Source organism: Apteryx mantelli, chromosome 1, assembly GCF_036417845.1.
Source record: "Apteryx mantelli isolate bAptMan1 chromosome 1, bAptMan1.hap1, whole genome shotgun sequence".
Classification (NCBI taxonomy): domain Eukaryota; kingdom Metazoa; phylum Chordata; class Aves; order Apterygiformes; family Apterygidae; genus Apteryx; species Apteryx mantelli.
The window spans coordinates 105,158,965-105,174,735 of NC_089978.1; the positions used below are offsets into that span (position 1 = coordinate 105,158,965).

Genomic DNA, 15,771 nt, shown 5'->3' on the forward strand with positions numbered 1-15,771 from the left:
GAGTGGGATTTTTCTCCATAAATACCCCTTGGTGCTCAAAACCTGCTCTGGAAATCTTGTATTTTCCCACCTAAACCTCTGTTGTGCTTCAAGAAGAAATTCAACTCATGGCATTCCTGTAATGTCCTGCCAGTGGGAAATCAAATGTTGGATACCAGGGTGAAGTTAAACATAAAAAGAATAAGAATGTTGGGGGGGGGGGGGGAGAAAAAAGGCAAGCCAAGGTTGCTGTAGAACTGCTTTTCAAATACATACAAAATTGATGGAAGGCAATAGATTTTTATTTTTATTTTTTAGCAGCAAAGAGTTTTATTCAATCTATGGTTTTACAGCAAAAATATCTTTTCCTCTACCAAGTTTTCCCTGATGAATCTCAGACTGGATCCAGTTAGGATGCATTATCATTCCATCTGAATAAAAACCAAGTGACAACCACATGACTACTAGTGACTTCGGTCACGTGGTATGTTAGTACTCAGGAAATCCAGGTCTGAATTCAGCCTTGGGTTTCTCATTTGCCAGACTGCATGTTTTTACACAGGCTGTCTCTTGGCAGAAGGATGCATCTCAATGGAAGCAAGCCTTCCTGTTTGCCAGAAAACAGGTTTTCTCTATGGCACTCTTGCTGAGCTGAGGTCAAGAGGTCTTGAACAAAACTGGTGTCAGATACTTGCAATGGCAACTAAAAGAAAAGCTGCGCAATAATGTTGCTTCAGCCTGTAAAATAAAGTGATAATATGCTTAACTTTACAGAGAAAACGCAGACTGCATGTGACCTTGCAAAATCAGGGCTTGATATTTTGAGGACTATTTTTAAGTTTCCCCGCTTATCCAATCATTCCATTTTGTTTCTTTCTGCAAATTCTCTCCTAACTTTAAATAAGAGGAAGTCAGTTGCTGCAGTCCTCTGCCAAAGAGAGCTCCGACAGAATGGAGAGGAAGCTGGTCTGAATAAGAATCCAACCAGCACAGTGGGGCTTGGCCTGGAGAATTAAACACAACACAAGACAAGAAACTTCAACTATGGATTACTGCAGGGATACACTTTTTTTTTCCCCCCTCTCTCCAGAGATTGCTTCTGGCAGCACTGCTGGAGACGGTGCCAGCGCTGGCAGTAGCGGCAGGTCTCAGCACTGTCCCCGATGCACCCTGACCACCCGCAGAGAGTGCAGAGCCCCGGACTATGGGACGTGGCTGGATGGGCTGATGACAGCCCAGCCTGAGCCTGGGACTCCTACATCTCAACCCACAAACATTTACTGTCTGATAAAAAATCCCATCTGCTTAAAGACCAAAAAAAAAAAAAACAAAAAACATTTTTAAGCTTAGTAGGCAGAGCGAGACCAAGAGCCAGACTATGCATTGCCCAGGTTGAGTTCTTTTTTGAGGTGCCCTAGAAGACTGATGTGATGAATTTGTTTTCTTTCCTTCCTTCCTTTTGATGACAGCCGTCTGGCATCACTTGTAGCTTGCTTTGTATTTACTGCCGCTCTCACTACAAAAAAATCGGAGCTTCATTTTCACAACTGACCAGTGATTTTGGGTGGCCAATTCAATTCATTTAAACAGACCTAACTTTGAAGTATGTGCAATTCTCAGCCTTTCTTGAGAGCAATCCCCTTAAGGGTATCTCAGTTGGGGCACCCAATAAATCATGCATGCAAAATAAAAGTCATTTTTCATAACTGAATCCAAGGATTAGAAAATGTAAACCTCATTCACTGAGTAGTGTTTATTCTTCACTTTAGCTGTTAAAACTTAGCAAATTTTAGAGTGCAGCAAAGAAATAACTTTTTAAGCAGCAAGTTCCAATATCTTAAGAAAGAAAGGATTTAAGAAAAGGATTGTCCAAGCAGATGTATTGCATAAGTCAATGTACCATGCACCTTCAGAAAGCACTGCACAACTTCCACTCAAGACAGAGAGAAATCAGACAGATGAATCAAGACATCATCATGGAAACACAAACCTAACTTTCACCATGGCAGAAAACGTGATGAAACTAAAGAAAAATTAACATGCTTGAAGTTAGGCATTTGCCAAATTACCTTGCAGCCCACATCACCCAATTCAGAGAAACTGTCTCAAGAGACTCCTGGGGCAGCATTTTTGGTGGAATCCCCTTCGGCTATCCTGCTTGGCATCCTATTTCCTTAACAAATGTTAGCACTCTAGTCACTTTTCAAGAACTGATTTCAAAGAAAATTGTAGAGGATCTCTGAAAGTATCACAAAAAGATAACCAGGTGTTATCCTTTCCGTTTACAGCTTAGCTATTCACTTCAAAGAAATCAGCAATAACCCAAACCTACAACAACCTGCAAAGGCAGACTTCTCTGCAAGAATAATGCCTGTTCTATTTGATCAAGGATAGAAAACAATTACCATTCAGTCATAAACCTCTGATACCTTTTATACTTGCCTTGTATGCTCACTGAAAATGGAATAGGAGGAATAGAGACTTCAGTACATGTGTGCATGTGTGTGCACATGCATGCACGCTGAAAAGGTTTCTCCATAGCTTTACAACTAGAAATGCATTGAGATTGACATTAAATAAGCAGTACCATCTCTTTGCTTAACACTTAAATGGTGATGTTCAGTCTTTGATAATTTTTGTGTTTACTCTTTGTAGGACAGCTAACATTTTTTTATTTGAATTTCCTCTGGCATTTGTAAAAACCAACAATTAAAAAGGTAAGGAGGAGTCATTTCTCTTAAAGTACTCTTGCCTCTTCAAAGCCTCTGACAGTGTGACCAAAGAGTTCTGGGCTTCATGATACATAAAAACACCTGCTATAGAGAAGGATATGGTTTAAACTGCCTCAGCAGGCAGGGGACCACTCTCTTTGGTGGCAGACTAGACACTCAGGAAAGCTTTAAAACAGCATCTAAAGAAGCATACACATAGTAGCTCAGAGTATGCACACTCATATACTTCAGGTTCAAGGTAGCCTGAATGAAAAGAATCAAATCATTAAGAGATAAAAGAAGAAAATTTTCCATTACCTACATACTAAAGACAACAGTATCCAGCAGTGCGGAAAAGGATTCAGGAATACTTTAGATAAGCAAATAAAGATTTACCTTCTTGATGCTACAGATAATGAGCATAATCCTAAAAGGTGTAAGCAGGATGGATCAGTTATAAGTAAGAAAAGGTATTAATTACTCCTGTCTGTGGCATTAGGAGACTATTCTTAGATTACTGCATCCAGTTCTGGTTCCAGTACTTCGAAAATGATGTTGAAAATTTGGAAAGAGGTCTGAAAAGACCTCTAGGAACAGTCTGAGGTCCCAGACTTCAGCTTCAGCTTTTCAGCTTCAGTCAGTTAAGAGAACATTAAGCAGTGACTGGATGATTTTCTGCAAGTAACTACATGAAAAAGGGTCTTCTAATAACAGACAGCTCTTTAATCTAGTAAAATAAAACAAGCCTCCCAAAAGGCAAAGTTGGACAAACTCAGGCTTATAAACATGGTGCACGTTTTTAGGTGTGGTGAAGCAATGATAGGAACATCTTAATTTATGGAGGTGAATGTAGATTTTCCTCTCCCTCCCTTCGCCTGCCCTCCCTCCCCCTTCAAAGTATGCAACAGCTCGACAAGACATGGACACATTCACTCCTGGAGAAAGCGCAGGAAGTCAGGCCGGATGATTACAGCAATCCCTCCTGGCTTTAACACCTGCACGTGTGTGGAGAATCCCTTTCTGGTCCCAGCACAGAGAGGAGCAAGGCATGGCAGAAGAGGACTGGGGTTGACCTAAGCAAGAGCCTCTGGGAGCCATCAGCAATTACATCAAGGGATACAAATTTTAAAAGCTCTCTCCGACACCCTTGCTTGAGCTCCCCAGCACAAAAGATGCGACATATCATGAGAAGTCATTCAAATATTGATGCTGATGCAGACAGCCCAGCTCACCCACAGCCCTGCTGCCTGTTGCATCAGCACAGTCAAGGCAGTGTTTCCATGGGGAGCGAGATTTTTGGTGTGTCAAGGCACTAATGTAAGGACATCTGCTACAGCTGCTCCCATCCAATAGGAGCAAGGGCAGATCACATGAAGGTCTTAAAACTGTCAGCGTTGCAAGACTGTGTGCACAGATCCCTCTGGGCTTCCTCACTTTCCAGTTTAGTGCTCCTTCACACAGCAAGCTATTGCCCATATTTCTGCAGTTCTTCCTCCTTTTCTCTCATACTTAAGTCAGGAAGGGAGGAAACAGAGGGGAGGAAATTGCTGATTTGACACACAGCTGGTGTCTCATCTGAGGTGGCCCATTTCCATGCAGCAGTTCAGCTTCACTGGAGGAGAGTCGTTCTCTGCCATATTACTCTTCAAATGCTTTTTACTTCATGTCATATTCATGGGTAACTTCATGTCACACTTCATGGATGACTTTTGTTATCCTCTCCTGGACATAATCCTGCTCTGCTGTTTCCGTAAAGCCTACTGTCTCCTCCCTTCTACTTCACTCCATTTTCAAACAACCAAAAGAAAGAAATATTCTTATGTACTGATAGCCGCGCCATCTGAAACGGCCAGACCTTTATGGCAAAGGGACCGACAGGAGACAGTTTTGAGGGAAGCAAGGGTGGTAATTCTGCCCCTTCCCAGATGTTCTGAACAAAAATCCCCATGAATTACACTTTTGCTTGCTCCTCTAGGTCCAAAGCAGCAGAAGTTCATACTGTATATGGATGTCAGGCAGCCGGAGAACAGCACAGGAGGGAACAGCACAGCCTGGGAAGCTGGAATTTGCACTGCTGCAGCACAGTCACATGTATGGGAAGCAATATATGACTCTCCTTGAATGGGTCACGGATGGGATCTATCTAGCCACTGGCAAAAAGAAACCAGCTCCTGTGACCTTTCAGTGCTCTCTTGGTCATCTAATTAATGGAGTAGCAGTAACCATGTCCCCAAGGGACAGAAGCACATTTTTACCTCCCCGGCCTCTAAAGATACCTACACAAGTCAAGAGAGATTAGGCAGAGACTGATGAAAATAGTGGCAGCAGAAAGCCAGACACGGAGATAAATGAGGACGCAATAAAGAGGCTCCAGAAGAAATCTTTAAAAGCCTGTCAAAGCAGCCTCTAGGCCTGAGTCATGCAGGGCAAGAAGAAAACATATACTTGAATGCCTGAAACAGCTGGATTTGCCTAGCAATTTAAATGTAAAATATTTGTCAAGCATCACTTTCCAAATATCAGATGTTTTTCAAAAAAGGGCTTTTTGACCCTCATTCATGAGGTAGAACTGACAAGCTATAACACTGTCCATCACTCAGTATGGAAACTCTTTGGAGATCAAGGTATAATCAACTAACAGGAAAGACATTTTCCAAGGACTATTACACAAATGCATAGGGAGCCTGACGTGCAGGCACAGTGGCAGATGGAAAATCTGTGAAGACAAGGAAAGTCCTTATTTTATGTTGACCAGAGTTGATTGCTACCTGCAATCTGTCACAGACGAAGCCAGCGTGGCAACTGTTAGAAAACAGAGGTCCTCTTCACCTAGACATGGCCTTGCTAAGCTGGAAGAACAACAAGAAACAGCGAGAGCTAAAATACAGCAAGGCATGGTTTATGACTTGGTCACAAATGAACCATATCCTATCCAGCTGTTTCTGATAAAGTATAACTTGCCTTTTTAATGCTGAAAATTTCTTCTGTCACAGTGAGATGGATGAAGATCTCAGATTACTTGTGGGGAAACAAAAGCAGAGAAATGATACCAAGTAACATTCCTCCAACACCAATCCTTATATGAGAGACCTTGCTTATGCCTCTTCCCACTTTCATGATCATGGACTTGTAAAATGTTTCTTATTAAACAATCCCTGTTTCACATTTTAGTGACCAAATGCATAACTAGACATATGGAAGACTAGGAGTCCCTAATTTAAAATGCTTTAATACCAATATAGCTTTATGGCTTTGCAAGAAAAAAAATAAAAATAAAAAGATGCCTATTAAAACAAGAGCTGCTGCTTTTGAGGCCCAGGTAATACTCTCCTTCACAGTGATTTAAAAGCCAGGAGATAAAATGTTTACAATCATTGGGAGCCAGGAAAAGGGTGTTTCCAATAAAGTACAATTTTTATATATGTTCTCTCTCTTAGCTCTGTGGACATTATTCACAGAAAATAAATTTATTCCTGAAAAAAGATGTTTCCATGACAATCTTCGACAACAGGCAGAGAGCAAAGGAACTTTATTATGTATAATTTATCTTTTTTTAGTTCTCTTCATGGCAATGTTTTTTTTCCCTCACAGCACTAGTAATACTGATCTCATACTACAACCGAGAACAGCACTATTGGGTCTAACATCAGAAGTGTTTCTGAGAGCTGGGTAGTGCAAGGCTGGAGCACAGCATTTGCAGAAAAGGAATCTCTGGTCAGAGCAACACCAGCTTGCTGTTTATTTTTTGTAGGTGGTCTCCTTCACGGACCACATTAACTGCTCATAGGGTCCTGCCCTCTACGAGGAGGAGGTTAGACTCTTGTCCCTGCAGGCACCAACATTAAGCTCAGATCAAGATGCAGTTTTTGCACTGATTCAGGTACCAGAATCAGAGACCTCTGTCCTGGCACAGACACCAGCACCTCCCTTGCGATTGTAGCCTTCCCACTTACTCTGATAAAATTTACCAGAAGAAACTACTCGGTTTACTTCAGCAGTGCTAACGCTGGAACCACTAAGCTCATACCCACCAGGAGCCCAGCCAGTGGACATACATAAGGAAGGTCTAGTGGAAAAGTTTGAGCGCCGCAGATTTAAGCAGTTCGGCTTCTTTTGTTCTTTAACTTATCTGAAAATAGTGGCTAAGCCAATCTGGAATGGAAATATTGCAAAGTCTGACTACTTTGCAAGCAGAAGAGTGCTCAGGATAGTCTGAGTCTAGCCAGTACCAGTTTCCTTTGGTTCAGTTGTATCCCTTGCTGCCCGGTAAGCACCAACATAGCAATCCACATCACTCTTCTTCCATTTGATATCTACCTAATCATTGGCTTTAGACAGTTTTAGATACTTCTCCAAAACCCTGAAGTGTAAAACAATATATAAACCCTCAGGTCATTTTTATATTGTTGGTTATACAAGACAGCAGATCAGTTTTTAAGACAGACTATTACAATTCAGTTGCTAGAAGGTTTGTCACAACATCTCATGGCTGCTTTACTTATGAGGTTATATTCTCGTGAAGGGTGAGTGCTGTACATTAATAACCTCCATTTTCCTGAGTGCAGGCTAACAAATAACTCACTATAGCAGAGGGGCAAAGAAGTTTAATGTGCTGCGCCTGTTGAAATACATGAAGATGTAGTAGCATTCTCCGGCTCATTAGTTTAAAAAGATATGGTGCATTCCAAGATGTGGAAAGCAAGACATGTTTTAATTTGCAACACATTTATAGGTAACACATGCGTACAAAAACAGGCACGCAGTTTTACACATCATTAAAAATGTTAAAAATACAAAAATTGAAAGAACAAATACAAGGACCCAGATGTGAGCACCACATAAGAACTACACCTGGCATCAATTTATTCTAAACACGCGGCTTCCCTCAGTCTTGCATATGCCACTAAAATTATAATGGTCCATATGAAAAGCAGCACATTGCTGACATGCACTGTTAGTGACGTCCTTAAAACTGCTGAATGTAAACTTGAAAGCAGATTATCTCAAGAGGATAAGCAACTGCCACATGTGCATCAATTCAGCTCATTGCAGAACACTTGTAAGCCACAGCTGAAAAATATTAAAACAATCTTCCTGGAAGACCGACTGCAGGAACGAACAAGCTCTCTTGGCTATTAAAGACCATTCTGCTTACTCTAAGCAAGCAATGTAGAATGACTATGGGTTAGAGGGAAGAGCAGGGCTTTATAGCAAGTGCCTGTTGTGACTGGTTATTCTCCAGATGAAAAAACTTTTAGCAGGTGATCACAACAATCTGAGCAGGTGATTGCACATCAGCATTTTGGCATTTATTCTGCCTTATTTTAAAATGCTTAACTGCACCATAGTATGTACTAGGGAGATTTGTTGCTTCATCAGCACAAAGTTAGTCCTGCTTCCAGCAAAGTCCTTACTACTAATGTCATTGGAATCACGGCAGTGTCCTTCAAGTCATTTCCTGAAATATCATATGTTAACACAAGCATATGTTTAGTAGCTTCACTATAAATTATGCACCTTCATACATCCTTCTCTGAAAAGAATAGCATCAAAGCAGTAAAGTAAACACATAAAAGCAAGGAAATGTCAAAATTAAGGCTGCAGAAACACCCTCATTTCATCCCCCCAGTGCATATAACTGACAGCTGCAAAATAATGCATTATCATCCAGGTGCAACAGGTAGCAGCTGTTAATAAACAGCACTCTGGGAGAAAGTCAGTGTACACATTTACAATAAGTACTTCTCAAAACAAGGTTTTCTCAGGTACAGATAGAAAATATGTTGAGGAAAAAAAGAAACAAGAAAACGACTAATTAAATACTTCAAGTGAGAAAACAAATGCATCCATAGGAAACTGATACACAAGTAGCACTGCTGGAAGAATGTAAAATAACAGACCAAATTTCAAATCAAAATTCTGTGGCTTTACCCAATGAGCCATTGAAAGCAATGAAGGGGTTTCAAGTTTCACAGTTTTATCTGGAACCTCACAGCATATGGGGGGCGGGGAGAGAAGTAACCGAAAGATCAGTGACTACATTAGTATCTCGACTTTCATTTATAACAAGTAAGCTCCTAGCCCACATGGTTGGGAAGAAAGTTTGAAAGTGACCTCCGTGTGCACACAGCCCCCAAAACTCAGAAATCAGAAGACAAGGGTGAAGATTCGAGAACGACGTACGAGTAACTACCAAATTTTCAACTGTTAAACCAGCAATACTATGTGGGGAAGCCTGGATCTTGAGATTTGAATATGCGAGGTTGACAAGGAGTCCACAAGGGGAACTCCCCATCAGGTCCTGGTTTCTCAGAGGGATGGCAGCAATGCTGCAGAGGTGGCACGGTCATCGAGAGCAAGCACCTAGGCAAAACTTCACCTCACCTGCTCCTTGGTCACCAGGAGAAGTTTCCATTTTCTGAACCCGATGGTGGAACAAGCAGTCAAACAGTGAATTCAATCAGGGAAAAAGAACACCATAACTTTATAAAACGTATACAGCATTGTAACATTTGCTGATAGCCCCTGGTACAACTTTTGTCTGCATTTCTGTGTCCACCTGCCTATGTTCTCTGAAATGGTTGGTTGCTTTCCTAGGGGAAGCTGCTAGAAGATAAAAATTGTGCAAACTGAATCACTCCAGGGTCTGCTTCTCATAACCAGTCTGTTTAAGGACTAAGCTACCCAACAACAGTCCTAGACGGGAGTGCAGGAGAGCCTGTCTGCCATGGAGCCAGCTCCAAGGAACAGAGCGCACAACTCCATCTCCTGTCCACACGGCCGCAGCTCTCACTTAGACCCTGAGGAGAACGACCTTAGCTCAATGGAGCAAAGCTCAAATGGACTCAGGTAAGAGCTGCCTAGTGCCTGTGCTACCCAAGAGACCAGAAGGGTTTGCAACTGGAAGGATGGAGTGCAGAGAGAGGGACTATATATATGTAGGTAAATATATATATATATATATACACATGCACAATAGGTATATAAAATATAAAATATATATCACACACACACACATATATATCTATGCAGAGAGTACCGGCTCCTGCATACAGAGTTCTTAGTACTCTGACTTATGTTAATGTTGGTTAAATTGACTGCCTGTGTCTTTCCAGTCACAGGAAATATTTTCGGAGACAATTGCCTGGGCTGATTTAGAGCAGTCACGTAACCTGCATGACTGTAGCTGCCGGTGTGACTGCATCTCATTTAGGCTCGCTGGAAGCCAGCTAGAGCCCCAGTCAGTCAACACCTACTGAAAAGGTTGGGAGCCGCACTGCTCTCTCGCGATCGGCGATAAGCACTTCAGAAGGTGAAGGCAGGGCACGGAGTTCAGACAAAGACGTGCCCGCTGCAGCAGCGCGTGTAATTTGGTAAACCATACGCAGAACAATGTGCCGCTGGCAGGTGACGGAATCCACGGGACCTGCTACGCAGGTGCTCTTTGCAAACACTTCCTCCGCTCAGGAAGGGCCCGCTGGGGCTTCACAGGAACTTCCAGCTCGCTCTGCCTGCATAACCCACCCTGGCGTTTCCCAGCTTCTGAAATTCACATTTCCCCCCTCCCAACACACGCACCTCTTTAATACAGAAATGCATTCTGAAAGCAAACCTTTCTGGGAAAGAGCCACTTCTCACATTAATCACTTCACCTTCATAAAAGAAGCTGGTAAACTGTATTTTTAGCAGCCGCTTCCCACTGAATAGTTAGCATTGTTACAGAAAAACACTTGACCAGCTGTAACTAAAAATGCACCTATTCTGAGCTTAACAATAATGCTAAAGAAACAGATAAACACACGTTTCAGTGGATGAGAAATCAAATGATTCAATTTGCCATGACCATTTCTGTAGTGACAAAGCTTATCCCTAGAAGAAGTTAAATGTAACCTCAGTTCAAGTGTGTCTATACAAACTTTGGCCTTAGAGCATCCTCAACCCTTAATACATTGCCATTCTGTAACGCTCTATAGGGTTATCCAGACATTTCATCAGGGGTCCACAGCAGATAATGCAATATATTCAGTCTACTGATAGAACATGATACAACCCCACAATATATTGATAGGAATGTAATTTCAGCTGTCTAAAGAAATACTATCTTGCAATGTCAACCTCTGTCAAATTTCCATTACCCAGTAATTGACCATTCTGAGCCTTAAGCACAAAGTTTGAAACAATCTGAGAATATATTGTGCACAGGCTCCAAAAATTAGCTGAATAACAATACAGCTAACACAGCGGGGTTTCATAGACACAATTTAAATCTAAATTGGCTCGCTCCTCACATAGAAACTGTTTCCTTAGGATTGCAATAAAGACTGCCTGAACTGATCTTACAAATCAGCTTTTTACCCCAAAATGTCAGATTATAGGCTGCGATATTTTTATTCAAAAACAATGGGGAAAAAAAAACTATTCAACATTCTCCTATGCTCAGCTAAAATGCATTTAATTGCATCAAGCATTACCAAACATCTTTCAAGCCCAGAAAGTAATAACATGCCTGACATTATGGCAACATAAACCACAAGAAGTACTGTAAGAGTTGTGATTTAAACATCCAGTGCTAGAGACATTTACAGTTAAGACTCAGAATCTCACCTTACCTCACCCTCTTGTGCTTAGGCACTTGTAAGAGCTGTTGGTTCAAATCCCACACAATTCATTCAAAACGTATAATCCATCAAATTGCCCTTGAAGCAGCTGGTAAAGTAACTAGCATTTGGCCCAAAATATATAACATCTCACGCTCTCTTGAAGATCTCTTTAGCTTCTAGCAATTTCAGGGTGAGGTAATGGCAGATTTTTGGCATTCACTCTGCATTGCCTTGATTCTGTACGATGCATTGTGTCAGTGCAATGGATCTGAGACTAGCTGGGGACTCATTAATCCACAGATTTCATTTCTAAATACACAATTTTCTGAAACAATAATGTGTATTAACTCCTCCAGAGTTGCTGAAGTCTGCTGCAAATCAGAACCCCTTTGGGCACCCCTTGCTGAAGCTGGATACTTTGATGACCATAATGGCTTAGATTGTGCCAGTACAGCTACCAGACATTAGTAGCAAAACCCCTACTTTACACTATTATGGCAATCTTATTGAAATTTAGGTGGTGCCCTTGCTCAACAACCACTTCGCAAAACAGAAATCAAATGTCAATTGTTTTTTTTCTGTCAAAATACATGCAGGCACTAATCCTGGAATAATAGGCTCATAAAACATCAGCTTAGAAAAATGCAGCAACTACAAGGATCCAGCAAGCTGTCCACAGGAGAAGGCTTTGTTTGCACATTTTGCTTCACTGAACTCCACTTGCAAGCACATTAGGAACACACTCCTGCAGATTAACTTTTCTTCTTCAAAAGAAAGCACTGAAGAAGATGGAGCCAATTTCTGGCTCCTGCCAACATGTGAGTGATGAGGTCCTGCAGTGGCAGGCAGCTATGGCACAGCACTCTCCCTAACCTCCGGATGAGCACAGTGTCTCTCCTGGGGCATTCTCACTCTCAGATGGAGAAGTCAAGGCATGGAGGTGGGTAGGGAGAGATGAAAAAGGTAACCTTCACATCGAGCTCCTCGCACATGTCTCAAACAGCTCTGTTAACCTCAGCCTGACTTTGGTTACCTGATTGCCGAGAAGCTCTGTGCTGAACGTATTTGTCATCTGGGCTTGGATGCCAGCACTGGGGTACTTATGAAACAGTACTTAATTCTTCAGAGCGTGGCCCGCCATTCACCAGGACTTCTCAGGAGGTACAAATACGGCTGTATCAACGGACCTGGCCCTTCCTATATTACAGTGCCCCTGTGGAAGGACTTTGCCATGGCAATAAACTGTTTATTATGTAAAAAGCCCTCTTCCCCCAGAATCTCCTCCTGTGACCTGGTGCCACTGATCCCTATTTTTGCACCACCTCACAGCTTCTTTCCCACTTTGATTCACACAGTTGGTAGTCCCAACCTCCTCTCAAGCGCAGCCTTGCGCTCTGCAAGAAAAGAGCCCAGGAAAGCAGATGTTTTTCTTCTCTTCCTCATATTACAGTCAGAGCTCAGTCGCCTGTGGTGGGCTCCATGTAGGCAGAGCCGCCTGCAGCTGCAAGGCAAATCCAGTTTAGGCATGTTTCAGCTGCTTTTGGCTGGGGGCCACGTGAGAAGCTCAGCAGAGGAATATGCCCAGAAGAGCCAAGTGTCCACCAGTTCCCTGCAGAGGGTGAAATACTTCCTGTGGGGTCATGTGCGGGGGATGGATGACATCGTGACCCTCTGAGTAGAGGGAGGAACCCATCTGAGCCAGTACAACCCCACCTGAAGCAACCCTTATCTCCAACCCATTAACCCAAATTGCTTATCCATAAACAGCTGAAATGAAATAGGTGGATTTTCTGGGAGAATGGACCTTTAATTAGCAAATTAGAAACTATGTGACTGATCTTTCACTCGCTGAAGTCAACAGCAAGAGCTTCCTTTGATCCTATGGTGCAAGATCAGGTCAGTCAGAGCTCAGAGACCATCCTACTTGTCCACAAATAAGCACATCAAGGCTCAGCAGCAGCAAAGTGCAACTCTCCTAGTGTTTCTGCTTGTCACTTTGTCATAATGTTTGTTATCCAAGACATTAAAAAAAAAAAAAAACCAAAAAACAGTGGGCCTGGGAGCTGAGACAGAGGGGTGTGTGGTGAGTCTTTTTATTTTTTCCTCTTAACAGACTGAGATAAATGTAGCAACCCAAAGAAGTGGAGGTGGGAAGGACGTGTGTGTGCATGTGCCTTTTATCAACTAGAGGATCATTGGATGTATCTGTTACCAAGGAGAAGCACACGCTTGGTAACAGAAGAGAACAAAAATTTTTTTGCATTCCTTTATGATAATAATCACTAGCCTTATCATTTTTTCTCATGATGAAATTCAGAGTCCTATATTAAATTTCACTCCAAGACAAATGTACCGGACCAAAAAAAAAAAATCCTAAGAGTGCAAGAATGTACACTACAAAGATGCAGTCATAACAATAGCATACTTACAGTGCCACTAAACCCCGAGTAAATTATACTGTACTTAGCCCTACTGGTCCAAGGAGCAGCAGGTAGCAGTAGCAGTAAGGTGTCCCACTTTAGACAGACCTCTGTTAGCAATTTGATAAAACAGACGCAGAAGTCCGATAGCTCAAACAAGAACAATATAACTCTTCATCAGGGGGCTCCAGCTGGCTTGTCCTTGCTCTATTTACTGCCAAGCTAAACCCCTACTACTCTTTATAGTGTTGTGACATATCCCGATCGACGGGTAAAGGCTCCACTGAAAGAGTCTGGATAATGAACAAAAAGCAGAGACTTTTCTTAATGATTGAACAAAAGCAGTGCACTTTTCGTAGTAATATCCTGGAAGAGCACCCAGAACGTGCTCTTACATCTTGCACCCTGCACGATCTGCAGCTCCTAACCCCCGAACCTAGCCCACCAAACCAATCACCTGGCCCCCTCCCCACAGCTTCGGTCATCTTAACCAGCAGGAAATACCTGTATGTCACCTACACGCTAAACGTAGCGGCAGGACTGCACGCAGCGACTGGTCCTTAGCAATACGAGTCTATTTATCTTAGTATTAAAAATGCATTTCTGACCAAACAGAACAAAAAGGGGGGGAGGGGGAAAGACAGGTCAAGGCAACTGAAGTGAGGAAAGTCAAATCCCTCAACACCGGCACCTCGGCACACACGCACTGAAAACACAGTTTTCACGCCCGAAGGCGGACGAAACCCGCTGCGAAGTTGGGGAAAGTACCGAGCGGGGGAACCCGCGACTGAGACCGCGCAGACTCATCTCACGCCGCGCACGGACACACACGCGCACGGACACGCGCGGGGCCGGGGCGCGGTACCTTCTCGCCGGTGAGCACATGCAGCCCCTCGCGGACCTTGGCGAAGGAGCCCTCGCCCAGCTTGCGCCCGATCAGGTAGCTGCCGACGCGCTTGGTGTGCTGGAAGTCGCGGAGCCGCTCCCGCGGCGCCGCCGCCGCCGCGCCCAGCCAGGCGGCCAGGAAGCTCCCCTCGCCGCCCGCCGCCGCCGCCGCCGCCCGCCGCGCCTCGCCGCCGCCGCCGCCCGCCACCGCCGCCGGCTCGCCCAGCAGCCCGTCGCCCGCCGCCGCCGGCATCGCCCCGCCGCGCCGGGAAGCGGCTCCGCCGCGGCTCCGGCCCCGCCGCGCTGCCCGCGCTGCCTGCGCGCCGCCCGGGGCTGCTGCGCGCGGTGCCGCCCGCCGCGGGAGGGGCGGCGAGGGGCGGGGAGGGAGCGGGCCGGGCCGGCTCCTCCTCCGCGCCCGCGGCCGCTGCCCCGGGCCTCCCCCGGCGGCGGGACCTGGCGGCGGCGGCTCTCGCTATTATTAGCCCGCACACGCCGGCTGCCGCGGCGCGGCGGGACGCGCTGCGCGGCTCTTTCCGCGGCCTCCGTGTGTGTGTGTGTGTATATATATATATATATATATATATGTGTGTGTGTGTGTGTGTGTGTGTGCGCGTGTGAGTGTGTCTTTGTGTTTCTCGCCCGCCCTCCGCCGCCCCGTTTCACGCCCCGCTGCGTTTTGCTCCCGCCGCCATCCCGGCTCTCCCCGAGGGAGCAGGAGGAGGAGGAGGAGGGCGCCGGTGCCGCAGCGCGGACCCGCCGCGCCGGGCAGCGTGGGAAGCGGGGCCGGGGGGCGCCGCCCGGCCGGCCGGGGGCGCTGGCGCCCCTCAGCCCCCGCTGGGGTCAGCAGGGCGCGATAAAACTTCCCATTCGCTGGAGTGTCATTCCTCAACTGGCTCGTAAGGACTGTAACCTAAAGCCCGTTTTTTTAACTTGATACCTGCAAGAAAAGAATCAGAGACCTGTGCTTTATCTTCAAGCTTAACCTATGTTTTCAAGTTTTGCCACCACAGCTATGTTAGTTAGTACTTCGAAGAAAAAAGCACGCACGCCCTAGCAGATGTAAGCTCTGTCAGCAAAAACTCTCCTGGAGATGCAGTCCTCTCTGACAAAAAACGGCTTACAGCTTTACTGCAATCACACTCCTCTACCATGTGAAGCTGTTTTTTCCACTAGAGG

At 44.6% G+C, this 15,771-nt stretch overlaps 1 protein-coding gene across 2 annotated transcripts in view; it reads right to left on the bottom strand.

The window, feature by feature from the left end:
- Positions 1–14,848, bottom strand: part of HUNK (hormonally up-regulated Neu-associated kinase) — a 58,764-nt gene extending 43,916 nt beyond the window's left edge. For both annotated transcript variants that reach the window (XM_067299292.1, XM_013955227.2), the window contains exon 1: positions 14,576–14,848. In XM_067299292.1, the coding sequence (XP_067155393.1) occupies positions 14,576–14,848 (273 nt within the window). The remainder of the gene's footprint in view (positions 1–14,575) is intronic.
- Positions 14,849–15,771: the final 923 nt, after the last annotated feature.